General features: G+C 47.5%; 1 protein-coding gene across 1 annotated transcript; it reads right to left on the bottom strand.

Moving 5' to 3' along the window:
* Positions 1-302: 302 nt before the first annotated feature.
* VCP (valosin containing protein) lies at positions 303-22,837 on the bottom strand. Its single transcript, XM_071425678.1, has 17 exons — positions 22,661-22,837; positions 17,824-17,935; positions 17,269-17,441; positions 15,366-15,508; positions 12,162-12,292; positions 10,362-10,493; positions 9,847-9,949; positions 8,004-8,137; positions 7,612-7,747; positions 6,516-6,628; positions 5,752-5,916; positions 5,522-5,644; positions 4,237-4,449; positions 2,649-2,957; positions 1,638-1,793; positions 1,157-1,311; positions 303-757 (listed from the first exon to the last, which is right to left on the bottom strand). Exons 1-17 carry the CDS (start codon positions 22,675-22,677, stop codon positions 652-654), a joined length of 2,421 nt encoding a protein of 806 aa, XP_071281779.1. The 5' UTR covers positions 22,678-22,837; the 3' UTR covers positions 303-651.
* Positions 22,838-24,252: the final 1,415 nt, after the last annotated feature.

The following is a 24,252-nucleotide window of genomic DNA, read 5'->3' as shown; positions in this document are numbered from 1 at the left end:
GATTCTTGGAGAGATCCTTTGCTGCAGAGCCACAGCAGCAAGAGACCTGACAGCTCATGGCCAGCCTTGGAAGAGCAACAGCAGGTACCTGCTGCCAGGCTCTTCCTGCCAGGGCATGGACACTGCCAAACCCATTTCTTCCATTAACAGAGCTAAGAGGTGTTAAGCATGAAGAGCAGCCCTATTCACAGCAGGGGAACACTCACACAGATGGGCTCCACTGGAGCACAGAGAGCTCACACAGCACCAGACATGGGTTTTGACAGTGACAGCACCACACAAAGGAACTGGCAGGACCTTGCTAGAGTTTTGTGGGATTTTTATTAATTTTTTTTATTATTTTTTGTGGGGTTTTATTTTTTTTTTAATACAGGCTAGCGTTGTACCCTTGCTAAAGCTGCTGATTCTGCCACATAAACTAGAACAGAAATTTCTCAGAAATTAAGTTCCCCTCCTTATTAATTCACTGTCTGCCTCCCAACTGAACATCGCTCTGGATTTGTGTTTGCAGAAAACATTCCCTGTACAAAGTCTGACGTGCAGCTACACTGTTCTGACTGAGGAATGAAGAAGCCAAGAGTCCACTGAACATTGGATTTTTTCCTGTACAACGTGGCCTGGTGTGGAGTTTGGTCCACTGAGGGCAGCGAGTTAACCGTAGAGATCGTCGTCATTGTCTTCGCTGTACACGTTGCCCCCGCTGCCACCTCCTGTGCCTTGGCTTGGGCCGGCGCCGCCCTGGTTGCCTGAGGGGAACCTGCATGCAGCAGTGCAGGACAGGAGAGAAGAGAAGCTGTTCAAAAACCTCCTTGCAGCTCAGGGCCATACCCTCCCTCTGTGCCAAACCCCAGTGACAACCAAGAAGGAATGGGATTAAGACTTAGGGAAGGACAAAGAGCTCATGGCTGCTGGCTGTAAAATCTCGCTTGAGGTAGAGGAAAAAAGGGACTTTGAATGCACCAACAGAGCAGCTACAACCAACCTGCAGCACAGCCTACACCCGCCATGCCGTGTCTTGGTGCTCTATGCTCAAGGCTGAATGGGAATGCACAGTGCAAAAGAGTTTTGCTGCCCAGAACCCATCAGAAAGCTGCCCCAGTGCTGTGCTCGGGGGCTGGCTGAGCCACACTGCGCAGCCCTCACACCCCACAGGTACCTGAAGCTGCCAAAGCCACGGCTCTGCTGTAGGGTCTGTGCAAACATCTCGTATTTCCTGATGTCGTTGTCACTGACAGAGCGGCGGGCAAAGCGCATGGCCTCCTCAAAGTGATCCCTGCGGATCTCGGGAACAGGATCGTCCTCCTCCACCTCCTGCAGCAGGACAGAGGGACCAGGTGAGCTGTGTGCCCAAGCTCTACGGGTCCAAGAGCTGCTCACAGCTTCCCTCCAGGTTAGGAGGCTCCCAACACCCTCCATGGCGGGGGCTGGAGAGGTGTGCATGAGTCAGGGCTGCAGAAGGCATCTCCTGAGCAATGCTGACCATGAGGCATCCCAGGAGGGTCCTCAACCTCCCACAAGAAGAGAACAAAGTGCTCCAGCTCCACGCTCTGCACAAGAGCCCACTCATCCCCGAGGATGACAGAGGAACACATCACACCTCAGGCATGTGGGATGGGAGAGCTCGGTGTACCACTCACCATGGCAGAAGGGTTGGTTTGCCTCTCACGCTCTCGCCTGATCTCGCTCTCGATGGATTCGCGGATGGCCAGTTTGCAGGCACGCTGGCAAATTTCTGTCAGGTCAGCCCCTGAGAAGCCATTGGTCATCTTCGCCAGGAAATCCAGGTCAACATCCTAGAGAAAAATAAAGAGAGGCCATTCCTTTACACCTCATATCCCCAAGTGACAGAGAGGTATCTTTAGATCCCAGGGTATCAAGGTGCTGTCTTAACTATGGCCAATTTTGGAAAGATCAGCTGTTGAGATTCTCGTTTTCAGGAAAAGTTAACAACATACGAAAGCAGGCTACACTCCTCACACCCACCAAGAATCCACAAAGTGGCTGTAAATGCCTCTGCACTTACAGATTTAGGGTATGACTTGCTCAGGTCTCAGCACGAGGAGTCAAGCAAAACACCATCAGACTGGAAATAGAGATGGGGCACAAGCAGACCAAGACAGCCGACCTCCTCCTCTCCTCCCCCTCAGTTGAGAGGGTTTTACTGCAACCTTCTTTGAAACTAAGCAGGTAAGCTTGGCATAAAAAAGCTTGGGCTCCACTTCATGTCTGTTTTTCTTTGATTAACTCTCAGCTGCATTACTGCCTCTTCCCAGGCAAGGAACAACACAGCTCTTGTCTATGACAGGGCTCAGCAACAACTCACTGCAACTGCTCCTCTTCAATTTGTATTTCACACTTGTGTGTTCTACACTTTTTTTTTTTCCCCAGAGTGCAAGAATCTTTTCCACCTCACCAAAATAGGCTTTTCTGATCCCGCACCATGAGCAGAACCCCATTATGTGACAAAGAGCTGCTGTGTCTGCAGACCAATTTCTGGCTTTACTGACACCTGACCTCAGAGCTCCAGCTTCCTCTACCATTCTACTACATGGATGAGCCTCCAGACCTCGGTGCTGTCCACACCTTGTGAGGAACACAAGCAGCACACAGCAAACCCAAGCCAGAAGCAGTGAGGGTGCAGATTCTACCTTTGCAACTGGTGATTTCCTCAGATTGGCTTTAAGGATTGCAACCCTGGACTTCTCGTCAGGCAGGGGGATGTAGATGAGCTGATCCAGGCGGCCAGGGCGCAGGATGGCTGGGTCAATGATGTCTGGCCTGTTGGTGGCACCGATGATGAAGACGTTTTTCTTGGTGGACATGCCGTCCATCTCAGTCAGGATCTGGTTGATGACACGATCTGCAGCACCGCCGCCGTCACCGATATTCCCGCCTCGGGCCTTGGCGATGGAGTCCAGCTCATCAAAGAAGAGCACGCATGGGGCTGCTTGACGAGCCTGCAAAAAGCAGTGGGCACCATTATTCCATGCTAATACTGCCCAACAAGGAGCATGCTGACTCCACACTAAGCCTTCCTCACCATTAACACAGCTCAAGAGAAACAGAAGCTCTTCACGAGCTTGGAAGAGCTGCTCCAGAGCAGTCTCTTGCCACACGGCCCCTCCATTAAATTCTCCTGAACAACAAGTTGGATTTCCCTGAAGTGGGAACATTGTGAACCAGGCAGAAAAGCAGTAACTCCAATGCCTAGAGTGAAAAATGGAGCCATTTTGCTGGACTAGAACTCTCTCTGCAAGACCAGAAGATGTCAGCTGGTTATTCAGGCACTGAAGCAGGTGAGATATATCCAATGGAAAGGAGAAATCCAATTGCTGTCTTCAGCTACCTAATGTGTAGTTATGGGGAGCTGGATCTTTCTTCACAGTGTGCAGTGAAAGGAGGAAAGACCACAGGCACAAGGAGGTGCCTGCTGCAGCCCTCACTCATGCACACCTCTCCAGCCCCTAGCCTGGAGGGTGTTGGGAGTCTCCTGTCCTGGAGACACAGCTGTGAGCAGCTGAGAAAATTCCAGTAAGAAATAAGGAAGAAATTGGTCACAGTAAGAGCACTCCAACACCAGCACACAGGCCCAGAGAGGTCAGGGATTCTCCACCCTTCACACATGCCCAGAACTCAATGCACTTAACTGATGAAATTTCAAAGTTACCTCCCTACTCTGGACAACCCGCTGAACTAAACAGTCTCTGAGGTTCTCTTCCACCTCGATTTTTCTCCACTCTCCTGCCAACTTTTTTCTAATACACCACAAGAGCAAAGATTCACAGGATAATCCATGCAGACACCTTCTGGGACAGGAGAAGACACTATGGGACAACTGAGCAGGAGTGAGCTCCTTTCTAAACTGTGTATATTGCAGGACAAGAACCCATAGGATATTCTGAAAATCTGTAGATGATGACAGTTAATGAGGTGCTAATCAAAGTTCCCAGGGGGGAGGAACATACATGTGCCCTCCTAACCATAGCCTCTGCCAAAGGCACTGGGGAATTTATCACCCTCTACTGACAGATGCCAACTGCAGTCAGGGAAAAGAGTTTTAAGAGCTATGTTGCTCAAGAGGATTAATTCCAATACCAGGGAAGAACTCCTGCTCTCAGTGCAAGTGGGGAAAACACAGAAGACACAAAGAAGAACCAGTAAGACAGATGCAGTGGAGACATAGTTCTGGGGATACCTCAGCACAAAGACAGCACAGAGAATAGGAGAAACACTTACCTTGTCAAAGATCTCACGCACGTTGGCTTCAGACTCACCAAACCACATGGTGAGCAATTCTGGCCCCTTGATGGAAATGAAGTTTGCCTGGCACTCATTAGCAATGGCTTTGGCCAGCAGTGTCTTACCACAGCCAGGTGGCCCATAGAACAGAACCCCTTTTGATGGGGTCATGCCGAATTTGAGGAACTTGTCTGGATGCTCCACAGGATACTGAAAGAGAACAGAACAAAAACCTCCCACGATGAGCCACAGCAGGCTACCTTGGAAGTACAGAATGGTTTGCACGTCAAGGGAGCTTCAAAAGATCATCCAATCCAAGTCCTATGCTACAAGAAGGGACACACTTCTCTGAGTCAGTTTTGGTTCTACCAGAAGAACTACCTAAGATTTCTGGTGGATTAAACACAAGATCCTGCCAGGTGCCACTGCAGTTTTTAAGTGGACACTGCCTTGGAAAGGTGCCTAAAAAACCTATTTATCTCTAGGAACTAACTATAGTTCAGTACTTTCCCAAGTACCAGTTCAGTACTTTCCAGCACACTTAACCTCAGCTTCACTCTGCCCTGCAGAAGCAAAAGGGAACAGCTCATTACCTAACCTATTTGCTCTGCTCTCCAGAGACAGCAAGGTGTCTGATGTGAGCCTTTATCCTCAGCAACGAGGTCATATACAAGACAGGTGATGATTTTAACATCAGAAAGATAGACTAAAATTTTAGATTCTTTTATTCACAGACAGGATGTTTCTACAGTGCCAGCTGAAAGCAGGAATGTACCCAATCCAAACTGCCAGTGCAGACACCTGGAGTTTCCACAGATAATTTGCAACATTTTGTTCTGTTCTTTCCTTTTGTAGAGGGCTTCACAATTACTTCTTACCTGTTTCTGTGCTAAGGCTGATGGGGAGCCCTTCAGATGCTCTCTGTATGAGCACCTTCATCCACTGCCTGGCAGATACAGCTACCACATAGGGTGATTCTCAGCAGTGGTCCCACTGCTGGTCTCCACTTAAGAGGCAGAACTGTGGCTGTTTATGCATGTTGCACAACACCCACATAAAATGCCACTGCAGACTCAGCTCAGGAAAACATAATGCTGCTTCCCAGCGCCTTCCTCCCCAAGTTCACCAAGATGGAACAGCATGGTATTTACAGTCCATTAGAATAAATGCCATAAAGCCTCTGCATTTACTGTGTTTGCAGCCCAAACAAGAAACTAAGATATTCTAGATTTTATTATTGTATTTTAAGCTGGCTAAGTAAAAAATCTGTTGTAAAGCTTACCTGTACAAGCTCCTGGAGTTCCCTCTTTACATCTTCTAGGCCACCAATATCTTCCCAGGTAACTTGTGGCACCTCCACCACAGTCTCCCGAAGAGCAGAAGGGTTGCTCTGGCTCAGAGCCCACTGTTGTGAGAAGAAACAGTATTATATGAATTCTAACATGTTACACTCTCTTGCCTCAGAGAGGCAATTAATTGCACTCATAAGAACATGGGGCACTCCTGCATTACCCTGAAGTCATCCATGGTCACTGCCAGAGAGTTCATCACTTCAGCATCGATGGTTTCATCTTCTAGGTCTATGAGATCCATCTTCTTTCTGATTGCCTGAAGAGCAGCTTCTGAGCAAAGAGCAGCCAAGTCAGCACCAACATGGCCATGGGTCTCGTTTGCCACCTGAAAGCAGAGCACTGACCATGACTCACAGGGAAACAAGCAAGGGCAACACATGCATCCCGAACTGCGAAGGGATGAGAGCAACGTCAGGGCTTTGCTGCACCTTCAAGTGCTAACACTCAGGCAAAGACACTGTGCCTTCTACTGCCTACTAGAGATCCAATCTGCATCTGGAATTTCGAAAGGTAACTCTGAGAACTGCAGTTCTTCATTCAGGACAGAGATGACAGGAACCATCCAGCTTGCAGGTGGTGCAATGACACCACAATGCTCACCCAGCTGTGTGTGGGCTTTTTCAGGTCTGCTGTACTTTTAAAGGCAATGACATAGCAAACAAACCCAGGATGATAGTGGCAAGGCACTTCCAGATTGGAATGATACACATTTGTTTCACTTAGCCATGCCATTCCTAACTAGTGAGTGAGGACTTTTGGTCACAGGTAAACTGGTCAGAAGGAATCCCAGGGATCACCCATTCATGCAGTTCCAGGCTGTCCTAACTGAGCCACTCCACTTGTACAATCAAGCCTTAACAATACGTCCACTATGAAACAGAACACTGGAAACGAGACAAGCTTTCCTAATGGCACACTACTCACCTGCTCCAGATCCACATCATCAGCCAGTTTCATATTTTTTGTGTGGATCTGCAGGATCTCCAGGCGCCCAGTGGCATCAGGGATACCAATATCTACCTCTCTGTCAAAACGACCTGGGGAGCACAAGCACACATTGAGCTGCTGATTCTGCACACCACAGGAGCTGCTGCCTTCCTCTGACTGAGCAAGGTGATGTTTTCCACAAAATATCAGAAAATGACAGAGTTTTGGGTTTGCCTGCAACATCTATCAGCACAGTAGAAGAGACAGATCAGAGAAGGAGGAAAAGTATTAGGCATTTAGGGAAAGTGAGACTACTGTGAGACTAACAGTAAGACCTTGGGATTATACAGTACAGAGGATGGCACATTTAGTAACTTCTTCTGAGCTGCATTTTTAGGAAATAAGCTTCACTGAACCAACATACCATGAGACATTTTTATTTCTACCTTTGTGTCCTTGTTACAAGAGTCCAAAAATACTGAGAGATTTAATTTTTTAGAACAGCACTACCCAAGTGGTGAAATACATGAGGAAAACAGGACATCACTGCAATATTCACTAAGATGTGTACACCTCTACTTTCTCCTCCAGCCACAGCTGTGCTTTCAAATGGCTCACTACACATTTAAGAGGGCCCCTGCACAGTTGATAGGTTTGCTATTACAGACTCTATCAACTGGTCACACACCAGATATTCATGTTTTGAAGACCTGAATCTCAGAAACTACTGTACTGTTCATTAATAAAAGAAACCCAAATCAGGTAATTCACAGCCTTCTGCGATCTAATGCATGAACGTCCCCTAAGGCATTTCCTCCTTAAGTGTGTCCTGAAATAGCTTCACCTAATACAGGCTAGCACACTTTTCCCCCTTCAAAGTATTATTTCTACACATTCTCACCTAACATGGCATAGAAAACGACATCAAAGGATCCAAGCCCGGAAAATAATTTCTAGCAAGGAGCTGGAGACAAGTTAATAGTTTATGTAACACATGTGCAGCACGACTTTCTGCTCAATCCTTAGGGGCCCCTGAAGCATGGCCTGTCACAAAGTGTGTGACACACAGGGAAGAGGGGGCAGGGGTGGTTACCGAATCGCCGGAGCGCTGGGTCGATGCTGTTGGGTCTGTTGGTGGCTGCCATCACGATCACGTGTGCCCTCTGCTTCAGCCCGTCCATGAGGGTCAGCAGCTGAGACACGATGCGACGTTCCACCTCCCCGTGGGTCTGTGGGGACAGAGAGCAGCGCTGGCACCAACAGCTCTACAAGGAGCATGGCAGCCAGCACTGCATGGGAGCTGGCAGATACAGCAGCCACAGGATGGTAACAGATGTCCTGAGCTGTATCTAACCCTCCTGGTGTCCAACTGAATTCAGGTGTTAAAGAAATGCTGCTTTACTCTGTAGTGAAATGCAGAGACTCATGCCAGCTGCTACCAAAAAAAAAGGACATGCTAATTTACCTCCTACAGGCTCTCTTTACCTTCTCTCTCTTAGGAGCAATGGCATCCAATTCATCAATGAAGATGATGGCAGGAGCATTCTTCTCTGCTTCTTCAAAGGCTTTCCTCAGGTTGCTCTCAGACTCACCAGCCAGCTTGCTCATGATCTCAGGACCTAAAAAACAGCAATGCTGTGCCACTCAGAAGAGAGGCAGCTAGCCCCAAAAACACACAGCTGAATATTTTTAGTACAACATCCACATGGGACAAGCTATATTTCAAGCCAAAGCAAATACTATCAATCAAATTCACTAAATCTGCAGCTGAAAGGCAGGACCAGCATGCAGAATTAGTTTCTATCATTATTTTGGTGTTTCCAGTTTACTCTAAGAGAATGCAGCACTAGACAATGAGCTACCTTTAGCTGGCTCTTTCCTTACCCTATTTCACACTTGGTGAGCTTCTCTGTAATGTACCACCACACACAGTTAATGCCAGTCCTAGCTTGCAAGAGAAGCAATCAAATTATAAGGTGATGAATTACCAGGATAGGGAAGGAAAAAGCTCTATGAAGCCATCTTTAGCTTACATTACACACGTATACATTTACCTCTGTATGATCCTATAAACTAGTTTAAAAAAGTCAAAACAACCAACAACAAACGAACAAAACCACAATCCCCATCTCCTCTCAAAGGTTAAATACAAAATTGAAGTGTGTAACCACATTGATCCCAAATGGATGGACAGCATTCCCCTGACATCTACAACTGCTGAACACTAGTGCAGGTTTAGAGATGTATCCTGTTTTTACAGAGTTTGCTGTCATGCTGGTGGCAGTGGTAATGAAGAGAAAATATGCTTCTGAAGGATCCAAGAAAAATAAACCTGGCCCTCAGGCACACACAGCTGTCAGCTGCAGAGACACAGGTGTGGGCAGGTGCTCTGAGTATTTCATTACAGGTAACTCACCAGTTATCAGCTCTGTCTGCAACACTGCCTGCAGCTCCAGACTGGGGCAGCAGGCAGCGAATCCACAGCTAACTCTGACAGTGTTATTTTCATTATGCAATAGATGTACAGGCATCTGAAGAAACGGCTGGTGCATTAGCATTCAGTGACAGCTTCCACACACTTGAGGAAGTATATGACAGGGTGACATGTGGCTAAAATTAGCCCATTTACATCCACTCTCTTGAGATAAAAGCAAGTCCCTAATCCTACTGCCGGTCACTGCTGTGCTGTGTTATGCTGTCACATGATTGAAATTGCAGAAGAAAAGCTGCATTCCTTCAGTAAAAATGCTCTCTTATTCCAGCACTGACTAAAATGGGACGGAGAAGCAGTGTGGAAAATTCAGAATCTAGTCCTTACTAGGTATCAACCAGTATCCACCTCAAGTGCTACAGGTGAGACTTATCAATAGGAGTTCTGTCACTTGTAGCTAGGTTCAAAGGATCTCAATATAGTTTTCAGGGAAGTTCCTTCCAAATAACACACTGTGAAACAAAAGAGGTCTTTGTGCTTTACTTGAGGGGAAAGAGGAATCCAGAGCAGCAGTTTCTTTTCTGAACAGAACATGATGGGAGCAAAGCCAGAAGCCCTGCCAGTTCTCCCTTCACAAATGGACAGACGGACATCAAATCCCTGTGAGCACAATCTTCCAAGCACTCTGCTACAACACAATCAAGCTTCAGGGAAGTGCCACTACACATACTTCCACACAAAGGGCTTCCAAGTGTCCCCAGAGGCACGCTTGAAAGAGGTAAGGAAGGATGTCAGGAAGACAATGTGGCCCTACAAGCCCTGTTAACACCATTCCTTACCATAAGATAACAAGTGAGCACACAGCAGACCTGGGGCCAAAGCAGCCACAAAACTTACCATTGATCAGGAAGAAGAAAGCCCCTGTTTCGTTGGCCACCGCTCGGGCAATCAGTGTTTTACCAGTGCCAGGAGGACCATACAGCAGGATCCCACGTGGAGGCTGAGGACAAAGGCAAGGGACTTAGGTTGTGAATATCTCACTGCTTAAGCAGCTTCACAGTGAATTTGTAAGCATTTGATAATGCTAGTCTGAAATTGTGATGCAAACTCATGCAACAGCTGCCATGTCAGCACTGCTATCAACACCCTTTACTACTTCACACAACACACAACAAAAACCTTGCCAGTAACTGGCAGCGCTGATTCAAAGCATCACTCTGCTTTACAAGCTGCCAGTGTTTCAGTCTGTGTCCAGAACACATACGCAAATACCTTCCAAAGACTAGCATTAAAAAACCCAAAAACCCACACCACGAATTCCTTATTCCCCTCTCCAGTATCTCCTAAATCTCTGTCATGGAGAGACATCTCCCAGGGCAAGCCCACTTATCCACCTGCATGTGGGGACCTACCTTCACCCCTATGGCCTTGAAGAGAGCAGGGTGTCGGAGGGGAAGCTCCACCATCTCCTTGATTTGAGCCAGCTGCTTCCGGCAGCCACCAATGTCATCATAGCCCACCTCGTTCAGTGACTCCTCTTCATCCTGCCCAGGAGGAAACACATCAAACACCTGAGTGAAAACAATAGCTCAACAACCCCTCCCAGTCTAGAGAAGCCAGGAGTATGGCTTTTTAGACATTTCTTGCCTGTCTTGAGATTCTCCCTTTCAAGTCTTCCTGATGTCTTCTATAATTGTTTCTTAGCTCTGTCTTCCCAGACATATAAAGAGAATTGCCTGCACGTACTCAGACTTCACTGAAGCCCACCCTCTGGAATGACAGCCTCTGCTGCCAGGTTCCCTACAGACTCTAACACAAAACAAGCTCTGTGACTCTTTGATGGGGCTAATGGAAGTAACAAGAGACAATGTCAGTATAAAATATACTTACTCCTTAGAGTCAATGCTATCTATTTGGCATATCCTAGCTGCCAGTTACTCAGGTGCAGTGTTACCTTTTGAGACTGACTCCAATTAGCAGAGAATGTTAAGGTCCAGACATATGGATATGATCATACCAACTCTTCCCTCACAATATCCATCCATTCTTCTGTCCAAACCCTTACTGGCCTCAGTTATTTAGGCCACATGAAAATAATAACATAGCCTAGAATCTCAGAGAGACTCAGTTCAAGTCCCACCTGTTTCAAGCAGGGGCTGGACCTAAGCACTGAAGGTCTCAATATCAGAGATTTCTGCCCTCTCTGGGCTCTGCTCCAAGAATGGGGGAAACATTTTTCCAAGTAGCTACTGGGAATTTCCCTTGATCCAGCTTATATTAGTGTGTCAGTCATGTCCCTGGGCACAGCTCTCAGAAGAAGCCTGGTTATCTATCCCTTCCCATCAGGCAGTTGCCAGTAGGCCTTTGCCTTCACTTCTCCAGGCTGCATCATGCCATGATCCCAGTCTCTCCTCCTTCATTCTTGACCACCAGCTCCTCATAGTTTTTGTGGCCTAGGCTGAACTTACTCCTGTCTATCTCTGCTGTGGCCTGAAGAGGTCAAGTGGGATGCATGGAGTGCCCAGCTGCAGTCTCACAAGGGTCACAGAGATGTTTTTCAGAAGGCAGCTTACAACAAACCAGCACTCACACTATTTGCAGGCAGAAAAAGGTACTTATTCTATGAAGTATGCACCCACCTCAGCTCATTTCCCTCACATTTCCTACTCTGTACAGTGAGGCTGCCAAAACCTGTCAGACAAGCCCCTCAGGAAGCCACAAGGTTGCAACACTCAAGGCTAGACACCTTAATGAACTGGGGAATTTTTATTTTTTTAATGTAAACCATTTGAGGGTTTCAAATTTCTCTCGGAAAAAACCTCCATTACTTTCTTTTCACATGGCATGAAATTTAGCACCATTGTAAGCTCTCTCTGCTATGGATCAAGGGAACACTGGAATCAAAAGATGCATCCAAGCAGTGTGAAATATCTGGAAGCAGATGCAGAACAGCTGCTGCCAAAGCACAGCATCTCGTCAGCAAACCTACCCCCTGGTGCTTTCAGCATATGAGGAAGACACTGGGTGTACCTTTCTCTGACTACCTTCAGCAGCAGCACATCTCCTGAAACCAGAGTTTCTGACCATTACAATCAGTAGATAAAATGTCAAAACAGGAACTGCAAACACTGCTGCCCTCAAGCACTGTCCCAGAAACAGGCTTTGGACAGAGGAGATCCAGCAGGAGCACCACGTGGCAGGGTTCTGCTCACCTCTCTTTTGATGGGCTCTCCCTCACAATGGATCACTGTGTCTGGAGCCACTATGCAGTACGGGCTTGGATCTGTCTCCACCACTTTGAACTCCACTGCACGCATCCCTCCACGCACCAGGAAGATGTCACCTGTAAAACCCCACACGTCAGTGGCCTGCTGCGACCCACATCTGCAAAATGATAACCCCTGTACAACCAGCAGCCCCAGAGTTTAAGGGAGTTGGTCACACAGGCAGACACTGTGGCCTTTATAACACTGCTCTGCATGTTAAACTAAGAACTGCATCCAATGCAACAGCATGAGCACTGTTTCGATTCTCAAATTTCATCCATTAAAAAACAGCAAACAATGGACAAGAATACCCTGCCCAAATACAAACCACAAAGGCAAGAAATCACTTTTTTTTCCATTCAGTTTCAATTTAACATTTTTAGAACATGCAAAAAGCCCTAACCCAATAAGAACTCATTTTAAATTTACTGTAACTAGTTGATACTAGTTATAACTGTTTGTCTCCAGAAGCAGAACAATATGCACTGTGACTCCTGGCTGACAGACCCTGGAAAACTTCGACTTGTGTCTATAGTATACTTCCATCTATGGTACATCCGAAGTGTTATGAACACAACCCCAAAAGTCTGCTTGGTTTTCTACTCGCCTCCCAGTTATTCCTTAAATTACTCCAAATAATGAATTTACTCAGAGAGCCAACTGGTATTCATGTCTCAGTCTGATCTGGGATAGAGTTCATTTTCTCCCCAGTAGCTGTTTCAGTGCTGTGATTTGGATTCAGTTGAGAATAATGCTGATAACTCACTGATGTTCCAGCTGTTGCTCAGCAGTGTTTCCCTAGCTCAAGCACTGCTCAGTTTCCCAGGCTCTGGCAGGGAGCAGGTGCACAAGAAAGCAGGAGGGGGCACGGCCAGGAGAGCTGACCCAAACTGCCCAAAGGGATATTCCGTGCTGTAGAACACCCTGCCCAGTGCATGAACTGTGGGGATTTCACGGGGAGACACCACACACTGATGAGGGACAGGCTGGGCATCATTCAGCAGGTGGTGAGCAACTACCTCAGGTGTCGTGCAACACCAGTCTTTTTTATCCCCCATGTTTCATCCCCCATCTATTCCATTACTATCATTATTATTATTATATTTTACTTTGTTTCAATTACAAAAATGTTTAACTCACAGGTTTCTCTTTTTTCCTGATCTGCTCCCCATCCCATGGCTGAGTGGGGAATGAGTAGCTATCTGATATTCAGTCACATGCTGGGATCAAAAGAAACAGTCCTTCTTGGCAGCCAGCACAGGGAAAAAGGGTTGGCATAACAACAGATCTGAGCAGAACATGTTAAGCTGAATTTGTTATATGCATTCAGTATATAATAGTAGCTGGTGATGGTGTTTATTTGTGCTTGTTCTCAGAGTGTGTTTTTAACACCTCACTCGGTGTGGGTGACCCCTGTGGGGAGGTTTACTGTCCTTGCTGCCTGGTCTAACGTGATCTTTCTGTTGTTCTTTGCAGTAGTGGCTTAGGATGAGATGGAGCCGGTGGTCCTGAGACAAATCTGAGGAGTGAACTGAGCACTGCCATCGGCTCTGTACTTCGGGAGCCATCCACTGGGAACCACTGGTAACTGCACCTCTCCTACATCTCCCTCCCGATGTCTTCCAATGCCAGGCTGATTACAGTAGCATTTGAGTATTTTAAAGATTTTTAACATCCTTTCAATACACCTGAAGCCAGGCTGGTTCTTATCACAGAATTTCCCGAGTTGGAAAGGGCCCATGGGGATCACTGAGTCCAACTCCTGGTACTGCACAGGACAGGCCCAAGGATGACACCATGTGCCTGAGGGTATTGTCCAAATGCTTCTGGAATTCTGGCAAGCTTGGTGCTGTGAAACAGCACATCACTGAATGTGATTCAGGTCTTGTTTACAGTTAATATATTTAAGAACATCACCCAGAGGGGAAAGTGTCCAGGCCAGTGACTACCTATAACATTCTGAACTCCTGAACAAGTGTGGAATCCTGAAAACTAGTAAATATGTGGAAAAAGGTGTGCTGTCAGGCTGGCAGTTCCAGAGAGACACAAATCACTGCAATGTGCTGGGACCTGGCCCAGCACATTGGAAGCCTGTTCCATATTATTCCATACTCTAAGAGGAAAAAAAAAGTCTTTGGATCTGATGACAAAACATCAGGCACTGAGGCTACTCCATTCCAGGGAGAGGCAAAGCATGGTTTTCAGAGGGAGTACTGCACTCCTTATTGTGCAACAGCCTCTGGAAAACCACATGATGCAATGGACTGCTCATGACGACATGGAGAGCAAAGGCTGGTGGGACCAGCAAACTTTGGGACACACATTTAGGAAAAGCTGCCTGGACTGCCCCTCCCCAACCAACACTTTTACATGCTGTAGAAGGAGACAAAGTCCCTGTAGTGCACATAAAAAATATGCTGGGATAAACAGTCTGGGTCACTGCTACCTGAGGCAAAGGCATGCATGATTCTGCTTTTCCACACATTGTTCTGCTTTTTCTCAAGGACCTGGGTGAACTTTGTGGGTGATGTGACTTGTGGGAGGATGGAAAAGCCCAGTGTATGGGTCAAGGTGATTTGATTTTAGGTGAGAGTAGGAAATTAACTAAATTGCATGATGATAATTGTTACATGACACTCATATGATCACTTCTATGGCAGCTATATGCACATCACCACATTCAGCACCTCACAGCAGCTGACTCCACCACTCCACATATGGTGATCTGAACCTGAGTCCCCTTCAATTACCACATTAATGAAGGATGGACTTTAATGAAACTGGATAAGCACAACATAAACCAAACCAATTGATTAATATGCAGGCAACTCACCAATTACATCACATGGTAGCAACTTAGGCTCAGGTGGAACTTAGGAGAAAATCTCGTTAAACTTTCAGATGTTCTCCCATCTCATACAGCTAAAAGAAATTCAGGAGAACTACCAAATTGCTCTGCCAGCCTGCAGCAGCAATCACTCCTTCTGAAGATTACGGAAAATTTAAATCACCACTAGCAAAATCTCTCCCTACAGATGCTGGTCTAATGCCTCATGAAGGTCTGTGCAAGCTTCTAGAAATTCTCTGTATTTAGTCTCAGGACTAGCTCACACTTGGGGCCATGAGGACTTGAATGACAGGCATTATTACCTTTCCTGATAGGTCTGTAAGCTTCCAAGAAGTAGGGCTTGAGATAGACCTCAAACAGATTCCCTGTGATCCCTTCTACCGTGTCATCAATTGGCAGCACGTGGATACGTTTGCCATATTTCACATCTGGGCAAGGCTGGATGCTGCAGAAGAAGAAAACTCCAGTTAGTGCTGGACTTACACCTCAGTGTTACACCTGGACAAGAAAAGACATGCCCCTTCCCAGGAAAGAACATCCAAAGACTATCAAAAGCCTTGGTGAGACTTCCTACCCACACAGAAATATTTCAGTGTGACAAGGCAAAAATCATACCCACCAAGAGCTAGTCTTCACAGCACACACTTGCCTTCACTCCTTTTAACCCAGTCCAAGACCACTGGGGAATTTAATAGCTTCCTCCTAACCTTCTGCTCTTCTGCAGACCCCCTCTCCACATTCAGACATCTCTAATATAGCCTAAAGACCTGTGAGAGTCATGAGGCAGTTTTTATATCAACAAGCTACTGGAGAACCAGCTTCAAGGAACAGTGAGTTGGGGAAAACACTTCCTTCCTTCCTCTCTCTCACTGCAGTGCCCAGAGTCCTATTGCTGACAAACCTGGATTCCAAGCAAAGGCTCTCACAGTACCGACCAGGGGTAAACACCTTTGCAGCAATGGGTAGGTCAGTCCCACTTCCTGAGGGCTGATGAGTAGGTTAAAGGCTGAAAGCCCTTTCCCCTTCTAAATACATGCTACAGTTATTATTTTGTAATGTAGCACAACAGCCTACTGTAGCAACAGCTCGAAGTATCCAGCTGTGGCAGAAACTGGCTTCACCAGCTAAGGAAAGCCAAGGAACTGCAGCTGACATATGTGATATGTGACTTTCATTAGACTCCTAAGGAATTCTTTTACTACGTGCATTACAGAGAGGACATAACAAAAGGGTAAAATACAAGGGAGACAGAAGGAAAATATTTGACACACCACATTGAGGGAGTGTTAGCACATTAATCTGGATTTTGGCAGAAACTGAGACACAGTAACACTATAAGCAGTTAAATATTGGCAAGAAAAATTTTGAGGGCAGGTGAGTGAAAATTCCCTGACCTCACAATGAATCAAGACAATTGGTAACACATTTGGGAGACTGAGAACCACTACAGACACAGAGCTAATAAAGAAGACGAGAGCATGGGCTGTCACACTACGAGAGACTCCAACAAGAATCTCACATCAGGTTAAAGTAAGAATTCACCTCTACTTTAAATCCAAAGACACAAAGCACCATTCTGAATCAATTACAGCGGTGTTTAAAACTTGCATTTTTAGAGGTAGAGGGATGGGTGCAACAGCCTCGTTTCTCTCATCTACTAAGTTTGTATGAAAAACATTTTGCATTTAAAAATTAATACAGATATTACTTCAGAAAGTCTGGTGTCAGAACCAGGCTCTCATTTTCTCAGAGACAATGCTCAGGAGGACAAGAAGCTGTTAGCCCTCCCTTATTTAAACCTGCAAATCACTACTTATTATGTTCAGGAAATGCTCATGTGCTACCATTCTACCCACTCCCATCACAGAATAGGACCTATTAAGCAGAGATACGTATTTCCAAGTTTCAGTAGTACTTTTAAGGTCCTTCCAATTCAAGTAATTTTATAATTCTACTTCCCACAAGTGCTGCACAACAAAATCCCTGCAACATTTTTTAAGCATTCCCAATTTAATAATGATTTTTACAACAAGAAATTGGAATATAAACATCCCTGGAGCATTTTTAATCTTGTTGTCTGTTCCACTTTTTTCTGGAATTCATTTTTAACAGGTTTTAACTTGTTTTTGCAAGAGGGCAGCTCAGATACTATGAGATAATGTGTGATGCTGCTAATGTCTTTCACAGGTAACACTGTGTCCTCACCTGATCACATCACCCAGGCGCACTCTCAGGTTGTTGCGAACAACCCTATTCATGCGAATCTTCTCATCTGAGCAGGTATCATCTGACAGAACAATGCACACTGCTTCTCTCCTCTTCTTTCCTTTGAGCAGGACAGTGTCTCCTCTAAACAGCTGCAGCTCATCCATCTTTGCCTGTAAACAGCAAAGCGTTAGAACAAGCTTTTGAAAAAACAGGAATTCAAGTACTTGAAGGGGAGTTATTTGACCTTGGAAATCACACCGTGGAAGTGATATACTAATTCCAGAGGACAGAGACTCTTACTCCAGTAGTATAGAGCTAATCTTGAAACCAGAGGAAGGGCACAAGCTCAACTGAATCCTACAAACTAAGGCTCAAAAAGCATTTTGTCAAGGAGGAGTGTCAGGAAACAAGACAACCCTCCCTCAGTGGTAAGAGCCGTAGCTTCTGACATAAACACTTGTACTTATGTTGCAAAGTTACATTTCAAGTTAATAGACAGCAACAGCTTGCAAATTACTAGATTAAATGCTTTGCCCTCTACAGATGACTCACCTGGGACAGTGACACAACACTGTTGTCTTCATTGATGGCTTCGTCAACAATTAACCGATTGGGCCTGTTCTTCTGCTTCAGAATAGCAGTTGATAAGTCATCGGCTTTAGAGCTGGGAGAGAAAACACAGCTTATGAGCCTGCATGATACTGGCCCCGCCCAGCCACCCCTTCTTTTCATCTCCACTTTCTAAAAGTTTCTTTGTTGTCTTGTCTTTTAGAAACTCTACTTGTTTGTAGCACAAAGGAGAACATTACTTCCCCGGGACCAGTTGCACCAGTTGAAGGGAGGATGTTTTCTGTCAGTAAATGTAACTATGAGCTTCCAATGAATACAGCTATGAAGCTATCTATGAAAAGAAGTGGTCATTGAGATCTTGCTGACTGTAAGATGTTTCGCCTCAATGAATTAGTCAGACTCATCTGAAATCACACGTAACTGCTGCCAACAAAACAAAAGTTCAAGTCTATTTGGTGTCAAATCCCAGATAAATAGCAGCATTAAAGGACAATGCTGGGGCAACCCTGACAGGAAGAGCTGTAAGAGTTTAGCCTGTCAATGCCTGTTTGTTAAACCTAGCAAGCTGTAGAAATATTCAAGTGTTCACAGAAAATGATTTTGTGTTGGGGGTTTTTAACTGTTTTCCATAACGTCACAAAAGTCACTGCAGCTCTGGCCTATAATACCACCAAGAAATGCAAGAGATAATTCACTTCCCTTGACAAAATGGAGCAAGTAAAAGATCAAGGAAATGGAAAAAGGGCAGATTAACTGTTCTCCTTCAAAATCTAATACAGCAAATAATTCACTCTATGACAGAATATGAATTGGAACCAACTTATTCTAGAGGAGCTCTTGAAAGCTGTACATTAGCCACACACAACAGGGGTGCAGTGCTGTAGCTTCCCCCAGTGGGCTGACTACTTTCTCCAACTGTGTGGCTGTGCCAAGGTCAGAGGAGAAAACCTTGCATAGTCTGACTTGATTCTGAAAGAAAATAAATGAAAACAAAGTCTTCCCCTGACCTAAGCAAGCAGCAAGCACTGGCAAAACGTAGGGAGCTTTGTGGACAATGGGAGCAGACATAACTTTGGCTCCATCTCACCCTTTTAGAGACAGAATGATCAGAAGAAACCAATCCTTGAGTGGAAATGGCAGCACTTGGCATGCTCACTGCATTTTTTAAGAGTCCATCAGAGAGGGGTGACATACCTATGGTGTGATGTTACCCAGGTCCCTCCCCACCTCAAGGCAGAGGCTTTTCCAAGACAGGCTATGCAGTGTTGGCTCCCTTCTCTGCCATGTAAAAGGGGAAACAATACCAAGCAGGCCTGTGAGAGCAGCCAGCTTGCTTTCAAAATGTTTTCAAGCTTCCCTCAAACACTGGTAGCACAGGAAACATGTTGCAAACCAAGGCAACATGGACTTTCCTGGACTGCCAGCACTATTGAAAGTTACCCTTTTCCTCTCTTTATTAAAGACTGCAAGAGGTAAAAAGGACACAATAAAAGCTGCTGGATACATCCTGGAAAGGGCTCATGAATTCCACAATCAATCTAAAAATATGAGTCCTAAAAAGCCTGCAATTTCCAGGAAAACAGAGAGCAGTACGTAAACTGAACAAATACATTATCAGGGCAGATTATGGTTAAACAGTGCATAAAAACCAACAACCTACTTCTAAGGACTTTGCCTCCTCTTTAGCTTGTGGCCACTGGAAACTAACCCAGCAAAAAGATTTCAGGATTTCAGCTAAGGGACACCAGGGAGACACAATACTCCTTATTTGGGTTATCCAGAGTCTGACTGTAACTCCTCCCTCTGCACACAAGATGTGAATCCCAAGGCCTTTTGATAAGAAACCACTGCCAGACTTCATCTATGTGAAATGTTGCTGAAACTAAGTGTCTGTCCCTTGGGATGCAAGGACTGCTATTACAGCCAAAAAACCAGCCTGAAATACCAGACCAAAAACAGTAAAGGAACTGGGTAACAACTGGAAGATTTTCAAGCAACACTCTACACAAAGCAAAAGCTGCAAAAGACTGGAGAGAAAGTTTGGACAGCACCTGACATGCAGCAGTGCAAAAGAACACAGCAAGAATCCACCTGGTTCTGCTAAATAAGAGTGATCAAAAAGGACTGGAGGCATTAAAAATGGAATAAAAGTGTACAAGAAAGAGCATCCAGGGAGCTAAATGTGCAGGGTCAGCTTCAGCGCTCTGACCCGACAGGTCTGCAGAGGAAAAAACAAAGGTGCTACAAAATTACATGTCAGCTAGGCAGGGAAATGATGTCATTTTTCCTACAGACAAGGGTAAAGTTTAGGCAGACAAGCACTACCCATCTTTCAGCAGCAATTTACAATATTGTTATCATCTCCATTTGCCCTCACTGCATCTCTCCAGGGGTTCGTCATGCTGCAGCTGAAATAACAGGGCAAAAGAGATCTGTGCACCTCAACCATGCTCAGACAAACCCCAACAACTGTGGGAAGGAGAGCACAAACAGAAAATACCGAGCAGGAAAGCCTAAGGCGTGTGTTGGGACTCTCTCCTGCCAGCAAACTTTGGGAAAGGACAGGGACAGAAAGCCAACCCAGGTAATTTTTAAAGCTCCCTGATGAACTTCTGGTCAGAGACAGCCTGGTGGAAACCCTCCAAATCACCTCCCTGACCTACCCAGTTTGTCAGCTCCCTCACACGCCTTCCCTCTCACCCCTTTCTTTCCCTGACTTAGCAAAGAGACAAACTGAACACAGAACGTAGCTTCAGAGCTGTTTTGGAATTAAAAGGTAATTCAAGGTCTGTACTAAGGTGCCCCTAGACGGAAGCCAGAAGTGAGGACACAATAACCAGCACAGCAAATGACCAAGCTTGCACATAAAGTGCAAGACATCTATAAAACTGAAGCAAAGATGTATTAACCCTAAAGGCCAAGCACGAACAGGCTCCCTCAGCCTCCTTTTCTCTCTCAGTAATGCAGTTCAACAGCCCCATTTCACACATGGCAGGACCAGGGGGACTTCCAACAGACTCACAGAATAACCTGAGCTGGAAGGGACCCATCAGGACTTTCAAGCCCAACTCCTGGCCCTGCATAGGACAGCCCGAACAATCACACCATGTACCTGAGATCATTGTCCAAATGCTTCCTGACCTCTGCCAGGCTTGGTGCTGTGACCACTTCCCTGGGGAGCCTGTTCCAGTGACTGACCACCTTCAGGATAAACCTTTTCCTGGTACCCAACCTCAGCCTCCCCTGACACAGCCTCATGGACTTAATTACACCAGTGGTGGTTTCTCTCCATGTCAGAGCTCCCCTTGTTCAACAACTGATAATGCCCAGAGGCATCACAGGGGAGGGTATGAAGAACAAGAGCAGAAAGTTGTTACCAATTAGTGATCCTTCTGAAAAAATTAACCAACCTCCAAAGCCCTGCTTAAAGTAAGGAAACAAGCTGTTTCCTTTCCTTCAAGCCCGTGCTAACAATAAGGGAAAAGGCACTTCCCAGAATGATTCCAGCTGCAGTAATGAAAGTGAAATCAGCCATGTCTTCTGCACACTGACGTGATTTTTTTACCACCATCGTTGTGTAATCACTTCCCAGATAAAACCCGTGAGTAATTTCTTACCAATCTGAACATATGACTTACAGACTGAACCGCTTTTCCCAGGTAGGTATTAAAGAGAAAAGTCATAAAGCATTTTTATCCCCAGGTGAAGTGTCTGAGGTATGTGGTGACTACAGACACTGAACTAAGACAACCAAGGGGGCAGTTTAGACACATTGTGGAGAAACCAAGTTTTCAACACTGTTTCAGACAGGCTGGGAGAGGAAAACAGGGATCCCTTCAGAAATCACACTCCCTTAGCTTTTGGAATGCTACTTGCCACGCTGAGGCTCGGTTCAGCAAGATGGCTGCCAGCAGCTGTGAGAAAAAATGGCATCTAAAAAGTAACCGTGTTCCAGCTGCAAACTAACTTTTTCTGGTTCCCTGCGTGGGTGAGAAAAACTTTGCCGAAGTAGAAATACCTTTTTATAAACACTGTTAACCTCACCCAGCTGCGCAACAGGGGTCTGGGAATGTCACTTCCACTGCAGACACGGAATGCCTGGCACACCTCGCTTGAACTGACCCGGCAGGGCCAAGCAGTTTTAGATTACAGGAGTTGTTTAAAAAAGGGAAACCTACTCAAAGAACACCAAAATACACTAAATAGCACTAAAAGTGCCTCTAGCGAAGTCAAAAAGTCACTTTGAGTACTTCTAGATTGGGAAAATTTGTTTTTGGATTCTATTTTACTCCGCTCAAAATGCACGTGGGCTGAGTGCGGAGACTGTTACTCACTGCTGAGGAGCACGGAAGACGATCCTCAGCCTGTAACTGAGCACAGCCAACAAGAGTGAGGCAAGACACCCGAGACGGAAACACCGCCGACCGCCTCGGCCCTGCCCAGCACAACATGTCTGCCTCGGCTACCGCCGAGTCACTCGCCACCCCCGGCTCCCGGGCCGCTGCGAGCCGAAGGAGCCCGGGACGGGGCTGGAAAACAAAGCGCTCCGTAGTTTAGGGCCCGGCGGGCGGGCGGCCCTAGGCCCAGCGGAGGCACGGCGGGAGGCCCGGCCCGGCCTCGCCCCCCCGCCATGACTCGACACTTCCCGGCCAGGCCCGGCCGTGGCGGGGCGGGCGGCGGGAAGCGGCTCATCCCCGTTCCGGGGCCGCTTTCGCCCGCCTGGGGCCCGCGGACCGCCCCGGGTGAAGCGGGCAGGCCGGAGCGGGCCCAGGCCGCGGCGGGGCCTAGGCCGCGGGGAGGCGGCGGGGCCCGCACTTACTCAGATCCCGAGGCCATGGCGCTGCGGGAAGGGGGAGAGGGGCGGCGGACGGCGGCTCCTCGGGGCGGGCGGGGAGTCCGGAGGGTCGCGGGGGTCGCGGGTAGCGGGCGGAGGGGTTCGGGGCGTCCGCGCTGGTTGAGCCTCAGCGCCGACTCATCGGCGAAGGGAGCCCCGCCCACGCCGCCTCGCCTGCCTAGCAACAGCGTGCGCCGGCCAATCGGAAATTCCGGCCGGCCGCCGTCTCGGCCAATGGGAGAGAGTGAAAAAGAAAGACGGAGGGCTCCGCCTGAGCCGCGCCCCTCTGTGTGTCCTGGCCAATCGTCACCAGCCAGGCGCCACTTTGTGCAGCCAATCGCAGCGCGGCTCACCCTTCGAGCGACAGCTGCCGCGAGGCCAATGGGGAAGAGCCACCGACGGGAACATGCGGGAGGGAAGTCCCGCCTTCACAGCCGCCGCTGATTGGGCAGCTTCCGAGGGCAGGGCCAATCGGAAGGGGCGTAGTGCGCACGCGCGCCTGTTCCCGCCACTCAGGGCAGCCTCGTTCCTGCTCGTGGTGGGGGAATGGTCGCGGCCTCGGGGGGAGGCCGTGCCCGCCCTGGCCTGGCACCGACATCGACATCGACATCGACATCGACACGGCACCAGCACCGACCACCAGGCCACGCTGCTCAGAGCCCTATCCAGCCCACCCTCGAACGCTCACAGCGAGCCAGGGGCAGCCTTTGCAGGGCCTCAGCACCCTCACAGGGAAAAATTTTTTCCTAATACCGCATCTGACCATGTCCTTTGTTAGTTTGAAACAGTTATCCCTCATCCAGTCATTTTATGTCATTGCCAAAAGCCCCTGTCCAGCGCTCCTGGGGCCCCTTGAAGGCATCGGAATTCTGAGGCCTTTTCCAAGCTGAACAATCCCAGCTCTCTCAGCCTTTCCTCACAGCAGAGCTGCTCCATCCCTCTGATTATCTTGGTGGCTCCTCTGGGCTCTCTCCAGCAGGTCCCTGTCCCTCCTGTGCTGGGAGCCCAGGGCTGGATGCAGTGCTCCAGGTGGGTCTCAGCAGAGCAGGGCAGAAGGGCAGAATCCCATGGGGCTCTGGATGCAGCCCAGGATATACCAAGGTTTTTCTGAAGGAATTGCAGGTCAGAGCCCACTCAAAGCCCCTCTCTGTCCCAGCATTCACAGGAGGCTGCAGCAGCTCCTACCTTGCTGTCATGCCCTCTTTCTTCTCCCCTTACTCCTTGGCCTTGCAGATCCCAAGCACCCCTTCCCTCTTGTGGGAGGCAAGGATTGCCAAAGGCTTAGATAACGGGGTCAGGGGACCTTCCTCATCCAAAAAAATCTCCACTAGACACGGGGCAGGGACATGTGCTCCTTCACCCCTGAGGGTGAGGGGCCTGGAGCTGTGGCATTGGCACAGACCCTCAGGGCCACAGGGGACACGCAGGTGTAGGTCTGCACTAGTGCAGCATTGTGAATTTCAGACCTCTGAGCTGCATACCTCAGACAGAACCACTTCTCTGGGCTCCAAACCACAGTAACCAAGCAAAAAGCTGGTACACAAAGCACAGACAGGACAGACCACCAGCTCCCTGGA

Source organism: Agelaius tricolor, unplaced genomic scaffold (assembly GCF_023055355.1).
Source record: "Agelaius tricolor isolate 1412-34295 unplaced genomic scaffold, bAgeTri1.0.p SCAF_4, whole genome shotgun sequence".
NCBI classification, from domain to species: Eukaryota; Metazoa; Chordata; class Aves; order Passeriformes; family Icteridae; genus Agelaius; species Agelaius tricolor.
Note: the sequence above shows the minus strand (reverse complement) of the source record. Positions and strands in the feature narration are given on the sequence as shown.

What these genes read in the sequence shown, in the direction of transcription:
- VCP (XM_071425678.1), bottom strand. An exon ending in GTGTTGTGTCACTGTCCCAG is followed by an intron (nt 17,442 to 17,823) that starts GTGAGTCATCTG and finishes TGCTGTTTACAG; the next exon opens with GCAAAGATGGATGAGCTGCA. An exon ending in GGAAATCACCAGTTGCAAAG is followed by an intron (nt 1,794 to 2,648) that starts GTAGAATCTGCA and finishes ATTTTTCTCTAG; the next exon opens with GATGTTGACCTGGATTTCCT.